Here is a 21,452-nt window from a genome sequence, read left to right as displayed (position 1 = left end):
ACTACACATGGGTATGATCTGGTGGCCATTACGGAAACATGGCTGCAAGATAATCATGACTGGGAACTAAACATACAAGGGTATTTGACAATTAGGAAGGACAGACAGGAAGGAAAGGGAGGTGGGGTTGCTATGTTAAACAAGGATGGAATCACTGCAATAGTCAGAAATGATATTGGGTCAAAGGATCAGGATAGTGAAACTGTTTGGGTGGAGATAAGGAATAATAAGGGGAAAAAGTCACTAGTGGGCGTAGTCTATAGGCCTCCTAACAGTTGCAACTCTGTTGGTCGGAGTATAAATCAGGAAATAGTTGGGGCTTGTAATAAGGGAACAGCTATAATCATGAGGGATTTTAACTTTCATATTGACTGGACTAATCAAATTGGGCATGGCAGCATTGAGGAAGAGTTCATAGAGTGTATTAGGGACAGGTTCCTTGAGCAGTATGTAACTGAACCAACCAGGGGGCAGGCAATCTTAGATCTGGTCCTGTGTAATGAGACAGGGTTAATAAAAAATGTCCTAGTAAAGGATCCCCTTGGAATGAGTGACCCTAATATGGTTGAATTCCAAATTCAGTTTGACGGTGAGAGAGTTGAATCTCAAACCAGCGTACTAAGCTTAAATAAAGGAGACTATGAAGGTATGAGAGTAGAATTGACTAAAGTGGACTGGGAAAACAGATTAAAGTGTAAGACGGTACAAGAGCAGTGGTCTACATTCAAGGAGATATTTCACATCTTTCAAGATAAATATATTCCACTGAGGAAAAAGGGGAGTAAGAGAAAAGACAGCCAGCCGTGGCTTAGTAAAGTAATAAAGGCTAGTATTCGACTGAAAACAAGGGCATATAAATTCGCCAAATCTAGTGGGAGGATAGAAGATTGGGAAGCGTTTAAAAGCCAGCAAACAATAACTAAAAGATTAATTAAGAAAGGGAAGATAGATTATGAAAGTAAACTAGCAAAAAATATAAAAACAGATAGCAAGAGTTTCTACAGCTATATAAAAAGAAAAAGGGTGGCCAAAGTGAACGTTGGTCTCTTAGAGGATGGGACCGGGAAACTAGTGGTGGGGAACATGGAGATGGCAAAGACGCTGAACAAATATTTTGTATCAGTCTTTACAGTAGAGGACACTAAAAATATCCCAACACTGGACAAACAGGGGGCAATGGGGGGGGGGGGGGGGGGGGAGGAGCTAAACACGATTAAAATCACTAAGGAGATGGTGCTCGGTATGATAATGGGACTTAAGGCAGATAAATCCCCCAGACCTGATGGCCTACATCCTAGGGTCTTGAAAGAAGTGGCGGTAGAGATTGTGGATGCATTGGTGATCATTTTCCAGAACTCCCTGGACTCAGGAAAGGTCCTGGCAGATTGGAAAACTGCTAATGTAACACCCTTATTTAAGAAGGGAAGTAGACAAAAAGCTGGAAACTATAGACCAGTTAGCCTAACATCTGTGGTTGGCAAAATGTTGGAGTCCATTATTAAGGAAACAGTAACAGAGCATTTGGATAAACATAATTTAATAGGACAGAGTCAGCATGGTTTTACAAAGGGGAAGTCATGTTTGACAAATTTGCTCGAATTCTTTGAGGATGTAACATACAGGGTGGATAAAGGGGAACCTGTGGATGTAGTGTATTTGGACTTCCAAAAGGCATTTGACAAGGTGCCACACAAAAGATTACTGATCAAGATAAAAAAATCACGGGATGGGGGTAATATACTGGCATGGGTGGAAGATTGGCTATCTAACAGAAAACAAAGAGTTGGGATAAATGGTTCGTTCTCGGGCTGACAATCAGTAACCAGTGGTGTTCCGCAGGGGTCAGTGCTGGGACCCCAACTCTTTACAATCTATATTAACGATTTGGAGGAAGGGACCGAGTGCAACATATCCAAGTTTGCCGACGATACAAAGATGGGAGGGAAAGCAGTGAGTGAGGACATAAAAAACCTGCAAAAGGACAGAGACAGGCTAAGTGAGTGGGCAGAGATTTGGCAGATGCAATATAATGTTGGAAAGTGTGAGGTTATGCACTTTGGCAGAAAAAAATCAAAGAGCAAGTTATTATCTAAATGGAGAGAAACTGCAAAGTGCTACAGTACAAAGGGATCTGGGGGTCCTGGTGCATGAAACACAAAAAGTTAGTATGCAGGTGCAGCAGGTGATCAGGAAGGCCAATGGAATCTTGGCTTTTATTGCAAGGGGGATGGAGTATAAAAACAGGGAAGTCTTGCTGCAGTTATACAGGGTATTGGTGAGGCCACACCTGGAATACTGCGTGCAGTTTTGGTTTCCATATTTAAGAAAAGATATACTTGCTCTCGAGGCGGTTCAGAGAAGGTTCACTCGGTTGATTCCAGAGATGAGGGGGTTGACGTATGAGGAAAGGTAGAGTAGGTTGGGACTCTACTCATTGGAGTTCAGAAGAATGAGAGGCGATCTTATCGAAACATAAGATTGTGAGGGGGCTTGATCGGGTGGATGCGGTGAGGATGTTTCCACTGATGGGTGAGACTAGAACTAGGGGGCATAATCTTAGAATAAGGGGCTGCCCTTTCAAAACTGAGATGAGGAGAAACTTCTTCACTCAGAGGGTAGTAAATCTATGGAATTTGCTACCCCAGAGAGCTGCGGGAGCTGCAACATTAAATAAATTTAAAATGGAGATAGACATTTTCCTAGCAGATAAGGGAATTAGGGGTTACGGGGAGAGGGCAGGGAAGTGGACGTGAGTCTAGATTCAGATCAGCCATGATCCTATTGAATGGCGGAGCAGGCCCGAGGGGCCGTATGGCCTACTCCTGTTCCTATTTCTTATGTTCTTCTGCAGGAGATTCTTTAGCTACAATTGGATAGGTAAGAGTGTAACATGATGAAGGCAGACTCACTCAGCAGGACAATGGAGGAGAAACGTTAGAGGAGGATGGTGTGGTCAACCTTGTCAAAGGCTGCAGACTGGTTGAAAAAGATGAGGAGGGATAGTGCACCACTTCCACAGTCACACAAGATGTAATTTATGACTCTGATTAAGGCCGTTACATTGCTGTGGCAGGGGCGGAAACTTGATTGGAGAGGTTCAAACATGGCGTTGCAGGAAAGATGAGCACGGATTTGGGAGGTGACAACACATTCAAGGACTTGAGAGGAAAGGGAGGTTGGAGATGGTGTGGTTCTCTGCAAGGACAGAAGGATCAAGGGTCAGTCGGCTTAGCTACTCAATGGCTGAACTTACTGAACCATTGGGGTGCTGCCCAAAAGATAACCTGCAGGTAACTTTATTTTTAGATCAATATGATTTTGTAAAAAGAAAAGGAAAACTGCCGTTTATATGGAGCCTTTCATGACCACCGGATGTCCCAAAGCGCTTTACAGCCAATGAAGTACTTTTTTGAAGTGTAGTCATTGTTGTAATGTAGGAAACGCGGCAGCCAATTTGCACACAGCAAGCTCCCACAAACAGCAATGTGATAATGACCAAACAATCTGATTTAGTGATGTTGATTGAAGGATAAATATTAGCTAGGACACCAGGGATAACTCCCCTGCTCCTCTTCAAATTGTGCAATGGGATCTTTTATGTCCACCCGAGAGGGCAGATATAAATGGCTGATAAAAACTTATTAGCCATACAATCAGTAAATCTGAACTCTATCACCAAAAAGTAATCGGGCAATACCCCAAAGCACTGGCGAACCACTGTGATAAGCAACAGAATGGAAGGACATGGCATCGCCTTCAGGATTTGCCACATTTCAAGTTGTCAACAGATGGTAGCCTTTCCCCAATGAGGAAATTTACTAAAAAAAAGCACATTGAAGAGAATGTCAGAACAGGGTGATAAATTGCTAATATATTGTATGATATTAGAACAGAGTAAGAAACATACATTGAAAACATCGTTTTAGAAATGTATGCTGTTGCTGATAAAGATTTTCCATTTAATTCCTTTCTTTTATTAATATTGAACGGTGCTGCTCATAGTTCGACATAAGGAGAAAAACATTCAATCCATTTAGCTCACCGTCACGATCACCATAAAGGATTTATTCAAACCATTTTTATCTCGCACTCAAACTATCTGCAAATAATATCAAAAATCCTTGACAAATGCCTGATCAGTATTTAAAAATGTTTTCTTGATCATTTTTTTATAAAGTATATTTTCCTCAATTTAAAAATTGTATATTTTCCAAAAAATGAACACACAACCTTAAATTAAACATTAAGATCAAAGTATTGTCTTTGGCTCATCCCCTCCCTGACCACTGTCTCAGGCCGAACCAAACTGTTCGCAACCTCAGTGTCTTATTTGACCAGAGCTCAGATTCCAACCCCATATCCTCTCCATCAAAAAGACCACTTACTTCCACCACCAGAACATCGTCCGTCTCCGCCCCTGCCTCAGCCGATCTGCTACTGAAACCTCACCCATACTTTTGCTACCTCCAGACTTGACTATTCCAATGCTTTCCTGGTCGGCCTCCCATCTTCCAACCTCCATAAACTTGAAATCATCCAAAACTCTGCTGCTTGCATCCTAACTCGCACCAAGTCCCATACATCCCTGTCCTCACTCACCTACATTGGCTTCCAGTCCACTAGCGCCTCAATTTTAAAATTCTCATTGTCGTATTCAAATCCCTGCATGGCATCGCCCCCCCTATCTCAGTAACCTCCTCCAACCCTACAAGCCGTTAAGAACTCTGCGTTCCTCCAACTCTGAACTTGTGATCCCCCCAACCCACCCACCATTGTCAGTCTTTAGCAGTCTTGTCCTTCAGCTCTGGAATTACCTTCCTTTCTGTCTCCCCACCTATCTCAACTTTCCTCTTTGCCAAGCTTTTAGTCACCTGTACTTGTATCTCCTTCTGTGTTAATTTCTGTCTTATTACACACCTTTGAAGCACCTTGGGATGTTTTCCTACCAAAAGAGAAATAAAAAGGGCTAATTGCCATGCAGTGGTCGGGTTCTTCCACATAATTGACCATACACCAAGTTCATGATAAAATTTCACAGTGCTGCCATTGATGACAGTCATGACTTGAGGCATCAGTACTGCTCACTTTGAAGGCAGAGAGTGCCACCTAAAGAGGTGTTTCCATAATGTTTGTGGAGACACATAAAAGCTGCCACCTTTATGACAGATGAGCTAAACGGCCAATCCACCAGTATGGGTCAGCAAGACATATTATATGATTTTCGTTCAATGGCCTAACTCTACCTTTACCAGATATTGGGCAAGGTATGGCTATCAGAAATAAAGTTGCAAATTGAAACTTTCAAACAACTGAATCTTGTACCCGTGCAGTTGCAGGGGTCGGAACCCGGCAATGTTGATATGGGGGGGGGGGTCGGAGCCCGCCAATCAGGGAGGATGGGGAAATGGATGTTGGCAATCCTGGGGCAGGCTGGAGATCAGAGATTGGAGGGTGGCCGCTCACAGAAGGGATGCCAAGGGTTTGCTTGAAGGGCATGGAGGAGTACTGCTGTTCCTCCTGGCCCACAAGGACTGCTCTTAAAAGCACTTACCTGCTGCAGCCAGATGCTCCTGTCTCCATTTTGTTGCAAAGTTTCCCAAGTTTCCCCAAGTCCTGGGAAGCCTAGCCATCAACTGTTGAAGTTAAATCAGGCTCCTATCTGCATTGTGGGAGCCTGATTTAAATATTATAATGAAGTGTACCGCTTCCCCAAAACAGACATACATGCCTTGCAAACTGCTGGCATAAAATTGGCATCAGGCGGGTACGTGGCAGGTTCATGGAATAGAATCATAGAACGATACAGCACAGAAGGTGGTCATTCGGCCCATCATGCCTGTGCCAGATCTTTGAAAGAGCTTTCCAGTTAGTTCCACTCTCCTGCTCTTTCCCCATAGCCCTGCAAATTTTTCCCCTTTATCCAATTCCTTTTTGAAAGTTACTATTGAATCTGCTTCCTTTCTGGCAGTGCGTTCCAGATCATCATAACTCACTGCGTAAACATGTTTTTCCTCATGTCGCCTCTGGTTCCTTAGCCAAATACCTTAAATCTGTGTCCTCTGGTTACCAACCTTTCTGCCACTGGAAATAGTTTCTCCTTCACGATTTTGAACACCTCTATCAAATTTCCCCGTAACATTCTCTGCTCCAAGGAAAACAACCCCAGTTTCTCTAGTCTTTCCACGTAACCCAAACCTTTCATCCCTGGTACCATTTTAGTAAATCTCCTCTGCACCCTCTCGAAGACCTTGGCATCCTTCCTAAAAAGTGTGGTGCCCAGAATTGGTCACAATACTCCTGCTGGGGCCTAACCGGCATGTCGTAAAGATTTACCATAACTTCCTTGCTTTTGTACTCTATGGCACTATTTATTACGCCAAGGGTCCTGTATGCCTTTAACAGCCTTTGTAACTTGCCCTGCCACTTTCAAAGGCTTGTGTACATTTATCCCCCACAACCAGGTCTCTGTTCCTGCACCCCCTTTAAATTATACGATTTATTTTGTTATCGCCTCTCCTCATTCTTCCTACCACAATTAATCACTTCACACCTCTGTTAAGTGTCATCTGCTATGTGTCTGCCCATTTCACCAGTCTGTCTATGTCCTCCTGAAGTCTGCTACTATCCTCCTCACTGGGCCGAATGGCCTATTCCTGCTCCAATTTTTACTACATTTCCAAGTTTCGTATCATCTGAAAACTTTGAAATTATGCCCTGTCTACCCAAGTCCAAGTCATTAATAGACATCAAAAAGAGCAGTGGTCCCAAAACTGACCCCTGGAGGGGGGAACCACTGCACACTTGCCTCCAATCTGAAAATCAACCGTTCACAACGACTCTCTGCTTTCTGTCCCCCAGCCAATTTTGTATCCACACAGCCACTGCCCCCTTTAATCCCATGGGCTTCAATTCTGCTAACAAGTCTATCATGTGGTACTTTATCAAACGCCTTTGAAAGTCCATATACACATCATCAACCGCACTACCCTCATCAACCCTCTCGGTTAGTTTAATCAAAGAAATCAATCAAGTTAGTCAAACACGATTTGCCTTCAACAAATATGAGCGGTCTTTCATTTATTAAACCAAGTGTCAATTAATTTTGTCCCAGATTAATGTCTCTCAGTTTCCCCACCACCGACATTCGGCTGACTCGCCTGTAGTTGTCGGGTTTAACCTTCTCCTCTTTGGAACACTTGCAATCCTTCAGTCCTCTGGCCCCACTTCCATGTCCAAGGAGGATTGGAAGATTGCAGCTACAGCCTCCACAATTTCCACCCTCACTTCCCTCAGCAACCTGGGATGCATCCAGTCGATGTATGATCATTTATGAGATTGCTTAATTCATTCAGTTTCAGGTCTGTTCTTGTGCCAGCAACCATTGCCAGTACAATTGTCGGCTGCCAGTATGCTCCATGCTGTTGATGTACAAAAGACATTAATGACTGGATTAGTGACTGTGACGTAATTATTTCTCAGTAAACTTGCAGTAATTTGCAGCTCATTACCAGATAAGTCTGTGGCCAGTACAAACATAAATAAAACATAATAAGCCACTTCAGAAAGCCAAAAGGTTACATTTGCTGTCAATTTATGATGATTCCTAGTTAGCACATTATGGAACAAAAACTGAACAGATTATCGATATCAGAATCCTTTACTAGTACTCAATGATCTGCTTCTGGTAGCACACTGCAGCATTTTCTCTCCCCACTGACTGCACATCAGCAGACCTTGCCAGCTCAGGCCCTGAATCAGCATCCACAGAGCAGTATTGAAACAGTGGCCGATACCCAACAACAGAAAACCAATATCCTGTCTCCAAGCCAGGCTTCATAATTACACTGCTGACTCGGGCTCTCAATGCTGGCCATTATTACTGATCTTCAGTCAAAGTGCAGCACAGTCATGTCACTGCCAGGAAATCTCAAGCTCCCCGCACCCCTCCCCCCAGCAAAAAAATAAAAGGTTTGCTTCCTTTATGTATGTGGACGCACATACCCAATACATGGCTATCTGAGTATTCCTGAACAATCTAAAAAAGGTCCTGTGGGACAGAATTTATTTTACAATTGATTAATAAAATGAAGCTGACCTGGACTTTAGTGTTAACAATGCAGTTTGAAATACAGATTTCTTTTTTTAATTTGAGTGTTTAGAATTTTTAAAAATGAACTAAAAAGGTCATCTGAACTCCCTTCACAACCAGCATTATAACCAGAGTTTTTACAATAAATATTGTGTGTTCGCATACTTTTTTCAAAGTCTCTTCTTCCATCACCAACTTCAATTCTCCAATTGTTATTATTCCTAGGTAGGAAATAAGAATGGACTCGGTGATGATCTAGCCTGATGGAAACACTCCATTGTTCTTAACTTTCAAGATAAATCTGTGATAACGTACTCTGCTGCAGGTGTTGTTCTATTAATACTACCTATCTGATTAATTATATTACCAAGTCCATGACAAACACTTCAAAGTTTTATGTTAATGGTCTTTCTTAGCAAGTTTTTTTCTCCCTTGGATTCATTATTGACTTTTCCCATTTCTGTTCACTTGACTAAATGTTATTGGCATACGATAACATTACAGCTGTTCCAGCTCACTCTCAGGCACATATCCACACCCATGGTCAGTACAGACGTCCAAAGGCAGGCATTTCACAACGCTTACTTAAAACCAGCAACACAGATCATTATGTTCTTTGTTAACTTTCTTAACTTAATTCACCAACGAACAACACTGGTGTGAACATTACAAAAGCATCAACTGATGGAAGTCAAAATAGAATTACCATAATTCACACTGATGAAAAACGATTTCCAGCTTCAGGCTCAAATATACATACGCACATCATAATATTGATCCTACAAGTTAGAGCACTGATCCTTGTCACCAGTGACATTGTGTGAGTACTGCCATTTTTGACACATGGATTGAATAGTTGTGGGAAGAAGGAAAGACCAGAAGTTCTTTTTAAATCCCCTTTTAAAATAAATGACACGTTAGAGCACCATCATATTTTAATAGATGGCAATTCCTATAATCTACCAACTAAATCACAGCTGGCAAGCTAGAATCAGTTATTGTGTTTAGTCTTTAGAGCAGGTTAGTTTTCCTGCTCTGTTATAGAGTCAATTTAAGAACTCAAAATTTGTTCTTCAATCTAAATGTCTAAAAGAAATAATCACTGTTGACCAGCCAATCAGATTTTACTCAACAACATCTCAAGTTAGATTAGGTTAGTAAATAAATTAACAGCAGCAGCGACAGAATTAGCCAAGACAACAGGCATTAATGAGTGGTAGGAGCTTTCATTCCTATACACTTAATATGTACGAGTGGCATTAATGTTTCACTGAATTTGACACTGGAACGGAAGATCTTGAGCCAATTAACAATCTCTCAAATCCACTATCAACACGCAAGAAAATTCATTATTCTAGAATAAATGTCACCACATTTAAATATCAAGAGACCACAGCATTTTTAAACTAGATAGAATTAAAAAATAGGGGAAAAAATGTAGTTATGCAGAGTACTTCCTAAAATAGCCACTACTTTGAGATTTAAAAAAAAGTCAATCTCCTATTCCCTTTAGTTACCAAGATATGGTAATGTAATGTAAAGCTTGCTGCATTCATTTATCATTAGAGCTGTCAGTAACGTGGACTGTAGTCCACGTCACACCCACACAATAGACTGACAATTCCAATACTAACCAAATAGTTTATTTTCCCCAAATTAGGATTATTGTGGGGAAACCGTGGAGTCAGGCAGCTTCAACCTTGTAATAATGAAATGGAGAGTTAGTGCATTTTGAAGTGCACAATACAAATGAGGTACAACTATATCAGTTTCTACATTCGAAGTTCAAAGCATAAACAGCACCCACAAAAATGTTTCAATCGCCTTCGCGATGCAATGCATTTGATCAATATTCCCTCTTTTTTTGGGCCGTGCAGCCCCTTTAACGGACTGTGCGGCCCATTCAAAATTCTGTGCATACACTTTTTTTCCATTTAAAAACTGGTGAGCCGGCTGCACAGCTTAAAGGGAACATTGCATTTGACATGGAACAGCAATGCAAACATTGAGATTGGTAGCAACATGTACAATATCATATGAAGGCTATTAAAATGGTAAATTCTGGCAGCCAGTTGTAATGCCCTTTACTTTTTAATAACTATCAACTGATCACTATGCTGACTCCGTAATGGCTTAGTTAGTAAAGGAAACGTGTAGCTGAGGCATACAGCCAGAAGGATCCAGATAAAATTCCAAGTGATTTCACAGGAGGTGGCAGTAGGAGACACTATTATTGGTCTCAAGTAAAAATTAGAGAAGTATTTTATAAAAAGTTTCCCGATCCTGATCGTTATCTGCGATTCCTGTTGGAAAGTACTTGAGTTTGGATGTCAGCTGTGATAACCCCACAGTCAGGTTGCCTGGCAACACTCACTCTGGGCTCACACATGAAGAATGGCCACTTGGACAAGGTACCGGAGGGCAGCTACCATCCTGTGAACTGTACTCCAGCAAGAATCGGAACCTTCCTGGGGTTGGAGTGAGGAATTGGCAAAACAAAAGCAGCTTCCGCTTTCAGTTCTTTAAAATTACTGAAAAGCCTCAGTGCAGCTGGAGACCATGTGCAAATCTGAGCGCTCACAGATAAAACTGTGTCTCAATAGTAACTAACAGGCTATTTCACAGAGGAGAGGTAGTGATCACAACCGAGACCAAATCTGTCGAAATTCATTCTATGCCCACATACTCAACTTTCAGGAGGAGTCACTATATAGCGATGAGAACCATGTCCCAATTCCCCCCCCAGCTAACCCAGAGATAGAGGAAAATTGTAGGACTGCTACCATAGCCCAACTGTGATCAGCTAACAACACAGACCATGGATGGAAAGGATATAATTCTATCCCTTATACGCCTTGGAATTATTCACAGCTTTAGATCAAAGTCCAATTATATCACTTATGTGGCTGTCAAATAATTAATTCCTTTACAATATGGATTTCATTATAGCTTCATAGCCCAGTAAAGATTCTTCAGATATTTTACCCCTTAACTAAAACCATCATGATATAAATGGAAATATTTTCTGATCATAACTGAAAGTTAACACTCAAAAAATGACGTGGTTTCTTTGCCAGTATTAATCCTTCTGCGTGAGCATTACTCAACAGCATGATTCAGTTCTTGTATACACTATTGGGAGTCTTTTCTGATTTAGATACTTGCAGCTGCTGCATCTCCTCCCCCCCCGCCTCCACCATGTAACAGCATAGTGGTTGATATCTGCCCAAGACAGGGGACAACCTTGAGGAGAAAAAAAAGCATTTCTGCCCCCCACCCCATTACAAACTCACTGCGTTCATGATTTTTTTTTTTAATAAAGTGACAGATGCATGGGAATAGTTTCAAGGCAGCAGCTTCTCACTGCAGGATTTAGATGACAGTTATAAAACTACTCAAACTTCACACATGATGCTTAGGTTATCTGCACCTCCTGAATCAGACTACTACCTATGCATTGGTTATTCTCTGCAATATGCAGTGTACTTCAATTCCAAAGGCTACTTTAGAGAATCCACAAGTATTAAAACCACTCCCATTAGTAACTGGCATGATCAATAGGAAAATGAATTCCAAGTTGTCCAAAAAAAGAAAATACAAGGACTACTGCGATCTACAATAGTCTGAAAATAGATTTCAACTTTTGATTAATATATAGTTATGTTTACCTGTTGCTGTGGGTATTGCATTCCTCCCATGCTGCTTTGATTCCTGCCCTGCATGCTCATTGGATAGCGCTGTGGTGTGGGAGGTCCATATGGTTGCCCAGGGTAAGGCCCACTCTGTTGTTGTTGCTGCTGCTGCGAATAAGGATTGTTGTTCATCCCGTAGAGCTGGGGTCTCTTCATACCCATCTGTTCGATTGGATTGCCCTACATCAAGAACAATGGATAAGTGATAAATATTAAACAACTACAACATACTGGTAATTCATATCCTGCTATTTCAGTGAAAAAACAGGCTAAGAAACACCTCAGAACATTCTCACTGCTGATCATAGATGGTGTGTGTCGCGTACTTGCTCAGAAAATATTTCAATACATGCTCATTTCATAAACAGCGGCAAAACAGAAAACATATATATATGTAGCTCAGTTTATCTCCCTCCCCATTGGTCATATTATCAAATTTTCCCCAATAGATGGTAATCTTGTATTTTGTGTATTAGACGTGATACTTCAGTTTGCAAGATTGCCACACAAGGCTATGAATAGGGCAGTTTTGTTAATACAAAAAGATAGGCGACAGATTCAGTTTGCTTCATTTTTAGTGTTCATTGAAGCAAGATGCTAGTGATAGGAAGTTGAACACTTTCAGGCACCTAATGACAGCATCAAAGCACTCCTAAGTGAGGCACATCAAACTCTCAATCATCCACCATAATAAACCCCCACCCCCAATGAATAATGAAAACTGCAAATAATAGACTCCCCCCCCCCCCCCCCACCCCAACCATGTTTTTTGTCTGACAGTGAGTTTTTAAAATTCTAGATGGTCTATTTAGGTTAGCTGATCAAATTCCCAGCATGTGCACTTACGCAACAATAACCTGTTCACCGATGTTTCGTTTGGATTCCGCCAGGATCACTCAGATCCAGACCGCATTGTAGCCTTGGTCCAAGATGGACACAAGAACTGAATTCCAGAGGCGAGAGTGACTGCCCTTAGCATGAACGCAGTATTCGACCGAGTGTGGCACCAAGGAGCCCTAGTAAAACTGGTCAGTGAGGATTGGGGGGGAAACTCTCCAGTGGCTAGCTAGAGTCATTCCTAGCACAAAGGAAGATGGCTGTGGTCGTTGGAGGGCAAGCATCTCAGCCACAAAACATAGCTGCAGAAGTTCCTCAGGGCAGCGCCCTAGGCCCAACTATTTTCAGCTGCTTCATTAATGGCCTTTCCTCCATAAGGTCAGAAGTGGGGCGGTTCATTAATGATTGCACAGTGCTCAGCTCCGTTCACATTACCTCACACAATGAAGCAGTCCATAACCGCACGTAGCAAGATCTGGACAACATCCAGGCTTGGGCTGATGAGTGGCAAATAACATCTGCGCCACAAAAGTGCCAAGCAATAACAATCTCCAACACAAGAGAGCGTAACTACCTCCGCTTGCCATTCAATGTCATTACCATCATCAAGCCCTCCACGATCAAAATCCTGGTGATCACTATTGACCAGAAACTCAACTGGAACCGCCACATAAATTCCATGGCTACATCATCGGGTCAGAAGCTGGGTATACTGCAGTGAATAGCTCACCTCCCGACTCCCCAAAGCCTAGCCACCACTTACAAGGCACAAATTAAGTGTGTGATGAAATAATCTCCACTTGCTTGGATGAGTGCAGCTCAAGAAGTTCAACACATTCCACACCCCACCCACTAGCCTAAACATCCACCCCCACCAGTATACCATGACTGCATTGTATATTATCTACAGGATGTACTGCAGCGCCTTCCAAACCCACGACCTCCACCACTCAAGTAGGAGAAAGGCAGCAAGTACATGGAAACATCATCACTGCCAAGTTCTCCTTCTTCCTGACCTGGACATTTTTCGCCATTTCTTCATCATCAGCAATGCCACAATAAAAAAGAATCAATGTTTTTCTTTTAAAAAATGAGATTCCTGGGAAAAGTGAGAGCAGCATGGATAGTAAATTCTTCTAAGTACTGAACATCCAGATAACAACCATTAGCTCTACTTGATCAAGAACACAGAGTCTGTAACATCAAGAACTAAAAACAAAACACTCAATGGCATTTTCGGTGGTTTATGCAAATCCAAACCCCAATTCCCATGAATATTTTTGCAGATAATGAGGATCCAATGTTTCGGACAGTCAGATGCAGAGCAATTTTCCCTTTACTCCACCCCAATGCATCTCAGCCCTCAACTCAGCAGAGCACACCATACTGTTTCTGTGCTGTACATTCTATGTAATACTGCATCAGTGTGGTATTATTTCAGTTTGCCACATCAGCTATTTTGTGTCCTCTGAGATAATTTTGTACTCTAGGCCCATGTCCACCAGACAGCCCACATCAGATTTTTATATTCAGTACTTAGAAGAGACTTTCATCTCATCAGTCTAGGCTGGATTCAAACCCATTTTCTAGAAGTCAAAAGCCCGGGGTGGGGGGCAGGCAGTGGCCAGATGCTACGTGATAGGCTGAGTATTTCCAGCATTTTCTCTTTTTATTTCTCCCATTAATTAATGGATTTCCTTAGTCATAAAAGTAGTTCCATTTATAACGAGTGAAGAAGCCTAAACTTCAATACAACAAACATCACAGAACATTATATTTATAGTTTACAAAATCAAACCAGAATGGTATTAGATTTTGTTTCAAATCACTATACAATTTTAGTGACCAGATATGATGGCTTGATGTTCAAGAAGCAATCGGATATTGCAACAATTGCCTTGGAGTCGGTGCAGGCGGCATAGAGATGCAATTGGATTCCATTAGCATACATGCAGAAACTGGTTCATGCTTGTAGAAGATAATGGCCCAGTAATTCCGTTCCAAACGCATGAGTACGGTCGGGGTACTCACGCGTCTGGTCGGAGGAAATGCCGGTTTTCAGCATGCACAGCGCATGCGGAGAAAACCGGCATTTCCTGTCCTCTGAACGAAGGGGTTCAGAGGCACAGCGCGTGCGACTGCACAGGCAGCGCGTGCGCAGTGAACTTCGTCGATTTCATTCATGGATTCAGTGAGGTTAAGTCCTTACAACTTACACATGAAAAAAGCATGTGTAAAGTTGCCCCAGAGGCTGCGGAGGAAGATATATTTTATCGTGGAGCTTCTGAAAGGCAATATTTTTGTTTGGGAAAGGGAGGAAAGTTATTTTAAGAAATGATGAGGTAAGTTTTAAAGTTTAATTTTTTTTTTTTTTTTTTTTTTTAAAACGGTTTTTCAGTACTGTAGGTAGAAGGAGCAATTGTGGCTGTGTGAATTGAATTTGCTGTGTTTATTAAATGTGAAAATGACTGTTCTAAAATGAGTAATGCAACATTTCCAACATTTTTAAGAAACTGTTCATCAGTAATATATTCTTTTAAGTAATTATGTATGTATGTCCATATATATTCCTTTACGTATATGTATATATTCCTTTACTTATGTGTATGAATGTATGTATTTAATTATGATTTTCCAATAAGTTACTTTCTCTGAAAGTCATAATTAAACACATACATTCATACACATAAGTAAAGGAATATATACATACATATATACGCAAAGGAATATATACAGACATACATACATAATTACTTAAAAGAATATATTACTGATGAAAAGTTTCTTTCTTAAAAATGTTGGAGTCATTTTCACATTTAATAAACACAGCAAATTCAATTCACATAGCCACAATTGCTCCTTCTACCTACAGTACTGAAAACCCATTTTAAAAAACAAAAATAAACTTTAAAACTTACCTCAGCATTTCTTAAAATAACTTTCCTCCCTTTCCCAAACAAAAATATTGCCTTTCAGAAGCTCCACGATAAAATATATCTTCCTCCGCAGTCTCTGGAGTAACTGTACTCATGCTTTTTTCATGTGTAAGTTGTAAGGACTTAACCTCACTGAAAGCATGAATGAAACCGGCGAATTTTACTGCGCACGCGCTGCCTGTGCAGTCGCACGCGTTCTGCCTCTGAACCCCTTCGTTCAGAGGACAGGAAATGCCGGTTTTCCCCGCATGCGCTGTGCATGCTGAAAACCGGCATTTCTTCCGGCCAAACGCGTGAGTACCCCGACCGTACTCACGCGTTTGGAACGGAATTACCGGGCCAACATTTTACATGTCAATAAAATGAAAAATTTAACAATTGCACGATTTGCCCCCTCGCATCTGCGACTGAGGATCCAAGGAGGTGCATTGCGCAAGAAGTCATCGTCGTACGTATCCTCACACTGTTCCCTTTCGGGAACTGTACGAAGTGGTGGAAGGATTTCTGGCCACGTTAACGCTCCTTCCGTGACCATAACCATCTTCATACCAGCCATTAGGGTCGTTAGTCCTATGGCGTGAGGGTTTTACAGGCTCCCACAACCCATCTGAGGGGGGGGGGCCACCCACACCCGCAGACGCAAGTATCCCGTTGGATGTCCACCCAGAATTTATAGTTGGAGCTCCAACTCCACTTGCCGGGACTGTCTGGAGCGGGGCTCGAAACCCTACTCCTTCTGGCCCAGCGGCGGGGATGCTTACCGCTACGCAAAAGGCCCACTCCGCGCAAAAGGTGACGCCCATACGTTTCCTGCGCCTTTTCCCTCCCCGTGACTGGAGCCCTATGCTGCCACTTGAAAGACCAAGCTATCATCTGTCCTTTTTGCGGCGCCTTGGACTTCTCATTACCAATGATGAGCAGGCGCTGCGCCTCCACCTCGTTGAGGAGATTGCTGAGGTCATCATCAGTTCAATTGTGAGTTCTTTTAATGCCGTGAATTGTGCTCATTCCAGCCATTTCACGTTGCTAATCTGAGTGGGCCTTTGGCGTAGCGGTAGCATCCCCGCCGCTGGGCCACACGGCGTAGGGTTTCTAACCCCGCTCCAGACAGTCCCGGCAAGTGGAGTCGGAGCTCCGGCTCTAAATTCTGGGTAGACATCCAGTGGGATATTTGCTTCCGTGGGTGCCCCCCGCCTTCGTATAGGTTGTGGGAGCCCGTAAAACCCTCCCGCCATAGGACTAACCACCCTAATGGCTGGTACAAAGATGGTTACGGTCACGGAAGGAGCGTTAATCACGGCCAGAAATCCTTCCACCACTTCATACGGTTCCCCAAAGGGAACAGTGTGAAGACACGTACGACGACGACGTTGCTAATTAAATAAATGGAATGAAAAAAATGCTTCCAGGGCTTTTAAAAGTCTTTAAATCGCTTTAATTCTGTTTAAAACTACTTCAGATTCTTCAAAATAATGTAAACGTTTTTAAAAGTTTATAAAAGTTACCAAAAGCTTCTTAAAAATACCAAAAACCTTTTTAAAATGCTGCTCTACATGTAAAAATGCTTTGCAGCTTGTGAGAAACATTGGGGGCGTGTCCTTTTAAAATGAGACCTCAAGGGGCGTGTCTCACTTGCACTGCGCGCTCCAGGCTTCGCGCTGGCTGCACTCCTGGGCGGTGTGACGTCAGACGCTGCCCGGGAGTCAACATTTTAAAACAGGAATTCCAGGCGTCCCTGAAGCTCAACGGCCGGCGCGTCGGGTAAGTGCAGATCGGGGGCTTGCACGCGCGGCAAGCCCCCGACCCGAATTTCTGCCCCAATGTCTAGGGAAAGCCTGGTGATCAGATCGGAGTGCTGTGGCAATGGCTCACAGTCAACATGAACCACCCCAAGAGCAGTCCAGGATAAACACCGACAATGGCCTTTCAAGTACTTTAAAGGTGTCCGCCACATCTCAGTGGTAGCACTCTCATTGGAGTCGGATGTCATATGCTCAAAGCCAACTTCAGAGAATTGAGCCCATAATCTAGGCTGACAATTCAGTGCAGTACTGAGGGAGTGCTGCATTGTCAGAGATATTAAACGAAGTTCCAATCTACCCAATGGCACTACTCAAAGAATAGTAGGGAAATTCTTCTGGTGTAACGACCAATATTTTATCCCTCATCCAACATCACACAATTAGATTATCTGGTCATTTACCTCACCGCAGTTTGTGGGACCTTGCTGGGTGCCTACTGATTACACTTCAAAAGTACTTCAATGGCTGCTTTGGGATGTCCTGGGGCCACGAAAGGGCTATACAAATGCAAGTTTGTTCGAATTTTAACTTGTCTGGAAGCATGCTCCCAGAATTCTATATTTAAAAAAAACATGATCCCACATGGGTAAAGTTTGATGATGTTTTTCTCTTTAAAAACATTACCACTGTGAGGGGCTAGCCTGGAGGTTTGTATTTCCTCCTGGGCAGTAAACAGAATCTATGATGTGCTCAGTAACTTGTTACACTGCACAAACTGACAGACAAAACACAGATATCACTGCTATTCAAAAAAAAAGGTAATTGTTGAATTGAGTTCAACCAATTAGGTGAGTATTAAAGTGAAAAACAATTACTTTCACAAATCCAGTTTAATGAATTCCTGAGAGAATGTAGGGCAATTCAATTTAAGCTACTTCTGCCATTATATAGTGTGGGAGTTTTAATAATAAAACATCAGAGCCAACAACTTCTGTAATCCAAGCTGTAGGCAAGTGACCTCAAACTCACGTGCTAATGCTATCAGAGAGAACCCAGTAAAATAAATGACGCAAGACCAGAGCTGCCAAAGGCACCAAAACCCTCCTTGAGCATTTCTGTTGGGTAACTCTGATGCCAAAGTGCCAGCAGCTGTATTTGTGTTGCATCTGCCATGTTATGCCATCCCTAGGTGGTATCATTGATAATCATACCCAGTTTCCAATGGCATGCAACTGTATGTCTGTCATCCCCAGTGACTCCAAACAACTGCTGTATTACAGGAAGCTCTTTGGTATCCGGCACCAACGGGACCGGGATGGTGCCGGTTGATTAAAAATTCCGGACGACGGAGAGGGTTATCTAACAAGGCTATTTTTAACAAACAAAAATTTTAAAAAATCAAGAAATGTGCAGTATACAGTAATCGGGTACTCACCTACAGAATGTTGTGTTAAATGGATGGTGGAAGATGCTTGATTAAGTACAGTACTGCCAGTTGAGGGTAATCCATAACTTTAATTACTTAACAGTAAAACGAAACTTAAACAGTAAACAGAAAAATGGCGGATCGGAAGAGACTACTGGCAGCGCGGGAGAGTCAGACTCCTGTTATTGAGGTGTTTGGACTTCCGACAGTGCCAAGAAGCCGAGTAGTGGCAGTTTGGAGAACTACCCCCACTGACTAACTCGGCCACCGCGGGAGACTCGGACTCGGCAACATTTCCGGTTATTGAGGTGTTGTTTTCGGAGTATGAATTTTACTGGTTAAGGAGAGAAATCCGGATTTTTAGGTGCCGTTGAAACAAGAGTTTCCTGTATCTGACTGCTTCTCCCACATTAAACCTTGGATGAGTCAGAACTCCTTACAGTACAACATTAGCAAAACCTATCCTATTTGGCTCTTGCAAACAATCAATTTTACCATCATTAGCTATACCAAGTTCTGATTCTATCAAGCTCACTGGCTCCTCAATCAGGCAAAATTACAGTGGTGCACATTCTCTGAATTCAGTTTGGCCCAGTGCTTTCTGGCCAGATCCAGTGAGAGAGCGAGGAATCGGGTGCCTGAGAGACAGAACGCCGGGGCCGAGGGAGAGAGACAGAACTCCGGGGCGGGGGGGCCGAGAGAGGGAGGGAGGGAGGGAGGGGGAGAGGGAGAGGGAGAGGGAGAAAGACAGAAATAAAGAGAGAGAGAGAGAGAGAGAGAGAACACGCCGGGGCGGAGGGAGAGAGACAGAATGCCGAGATTGGGGGGGGGGGGGGGGTGAGGGACAGAGACAGAACGCCGGGGCGGGGGGCCGAGGGAGAGCGACAGAACGCCGGGGCGGGGGGCCGAGGGAGAGCGACAGAACGCCGGGGCGGGGGGGCCGAGGGAGAGCGACAGAACGCCGGGGCGGGGGGCCGAGGGAGAGCGACAGAACGCCGGGGCGGGGGGCCGAGGGAGAGCGACAGAACGCCGGGGCGGGGGGGCCGAGGGAGAGCGACAGAACGCCGGGGTGGGGGGCCGAGGGAGAGCGACAGAACGCCGGGGTGGGGGGGGGGGGGCGAGGGAGAGCGACAGAACGCCGGGGTGGGGGGGGGGCGAGGGAGAGCGACAGAACGCCGGGGCGGGGGGCCGAGGGAGAGCGACAGAACGCCGGGGTGGGGGGGGGCGAGGGAGAGCAACAGAACGCCGGGGCCGGGGGGGGGGCGATTAAAATCGGGGATGCGCAAGATGCCAGAATAGGAGGAACGCAGAGATCTCAAAGGCTTGTAAGGCTGGAGGAGGTTACAGAGATAGGGAGGGTGAGCCGTGGAGGGATTTGAAGACAAAGATGAGAATTTTAAAACGGAGGTGTTGCCAGACTGGGAGCCAGTGTAAGTCAGCAAGCACAAGGGTGATAGGTGAATGGGGCTTGGTGCAAGTTAAGATTTGGGTGAGCAAAGGTTTATGTAGGGTGGTAGATGGGAGGCCGGCCAGGAGAGTATTTGAATAGTCAAGTCTAGAGGTAACAAAGACATGAATGGGGGTTTCAGCAGCAGACAAGCTGAGGCAGGGTTGGAGTCAGGCGATGTTACGGAGGTGGAAGTAGGCAGCCTTGGTGATGGCGTAGATATGTGGTCGGAAGCTCCCCTCTGGGTCAAACACAACACTAAGGTTGCAAACGGTCTGGCTCAGCTTCAGACATTTGCCAGGGATGGAGTCTGTGGCCAGGGAACGGAGTTTGTGGTGGGGACCAAAGACAATGGCTTCGGTCTTCCCAATATTTAGTGGGAGGAAATTTCTGCTCAACCAGTACAGGATGTCAGACAAGCAGAGGAAACAAAATAAAATAAAATACGTGTGAGAAAAAAAAGTATATGAGAGAGAAAAAAAAATGTACTAAAGTACTTCACAGGCAATGAAGTTTAAAACAGGCTTTCAGGATTGGCAGTATTTCACACAATGAGCAATGTTGGCCACGATTAGAAGCTTACTGAAATCCTAGTGACAGTCAATTGAATGACAAACTATGCAGCACAACTCAAATAAGTTTTATTTGATAAATGTATTGTAAATGTACTGAAGACACTGTTCACTTTGCACAAACATTAACTTAGCAGTTTACACATGTAAACTAAAATTTCAGCCATGCAAACCATTTATTCTCTCATACATTTGGTTATAAGCAGATGTTGTATCACTTATCAGTCCCAATCGTGTAAACATGGTTTTTATTTAAACTTTAAAAAGAATCAATGATCAATAATCTTAATGTGCAAGTTTTAACAAACAGTGCCACAATTGATTACTGTACGTTGTCTCAACAACTAGACTTTGCTGTTGAAATTGACTAATAGATAATGTTAGTCTAACCCCATGGGTCTATTTAACAGAAAATCATCTGGTAGTGATGGAGGGATTCAGCAAAACAATTACTGAGCTATTACCAGCTATGACAGGATTCTTTTACAAGAATACGGTAAACTCTGCAACAAGGACAAGACACTTTTAGACACAAATAATACATCTGCTTTTCCAATGGTCACTAAAATAGAATACAATGACTCCTTTCAAAATGAAACTGAAAGATCGCATTAATTGGCAGAAACAAACAAACAAATTAATTTTACATAGTGCAAAAACTTTATACTCACCCTCCACAATCAAGTCATAAATCCCAAAATACTTTGGGGG

The 21,452-nt window shown here is 43.2% G+C and overlaps 1 protein-coding gene across 10 annotated transcripts in view; it reads right to left on the bottom strand.

Moving 5' to 3' along the window:
• The window catches only part of LOC147121275 (AT-rich interactive domain-containing protein 1B-like), a 673,710-nt gene that overhangs the window by 613,904 nt on the left and 38,354 nt on the right, over positions 1-21,452 (bottom strand). For all 10 annotated transcript variants that reach the window (XM_085981504.1, XM_085981501.1, XM_085981503.1 and 7 more), the window contains exon 2: positions 11,758-11,961. In XM_085981504.1, the coding sequence (XP_085837630.1) occupies positions 11,758-11,961 (204 nt within the window). The remainder of the gene's footprint in view (positions 1-11,757; positions 11,962-21,452) is intronic.

Source organism: Somniosus microcephalus, chromosome 3 (assembly GCF_052327205.1).
Source record: "Somniosus microcephalus isolate GS21.2 chromosome 3, FLI_Smic_1.0, whole genome shotgun sequence".
Taxonomy (NCBI): Eukaryota; Metazoa; Chordata; class Chondrichthyes; order Squaliformes; family Somniosidae; genus Somniosus; species Somniosus microcephalus.
This window is presented reverse-complemented; position numbering and strand designations above follow the sequence as displayed.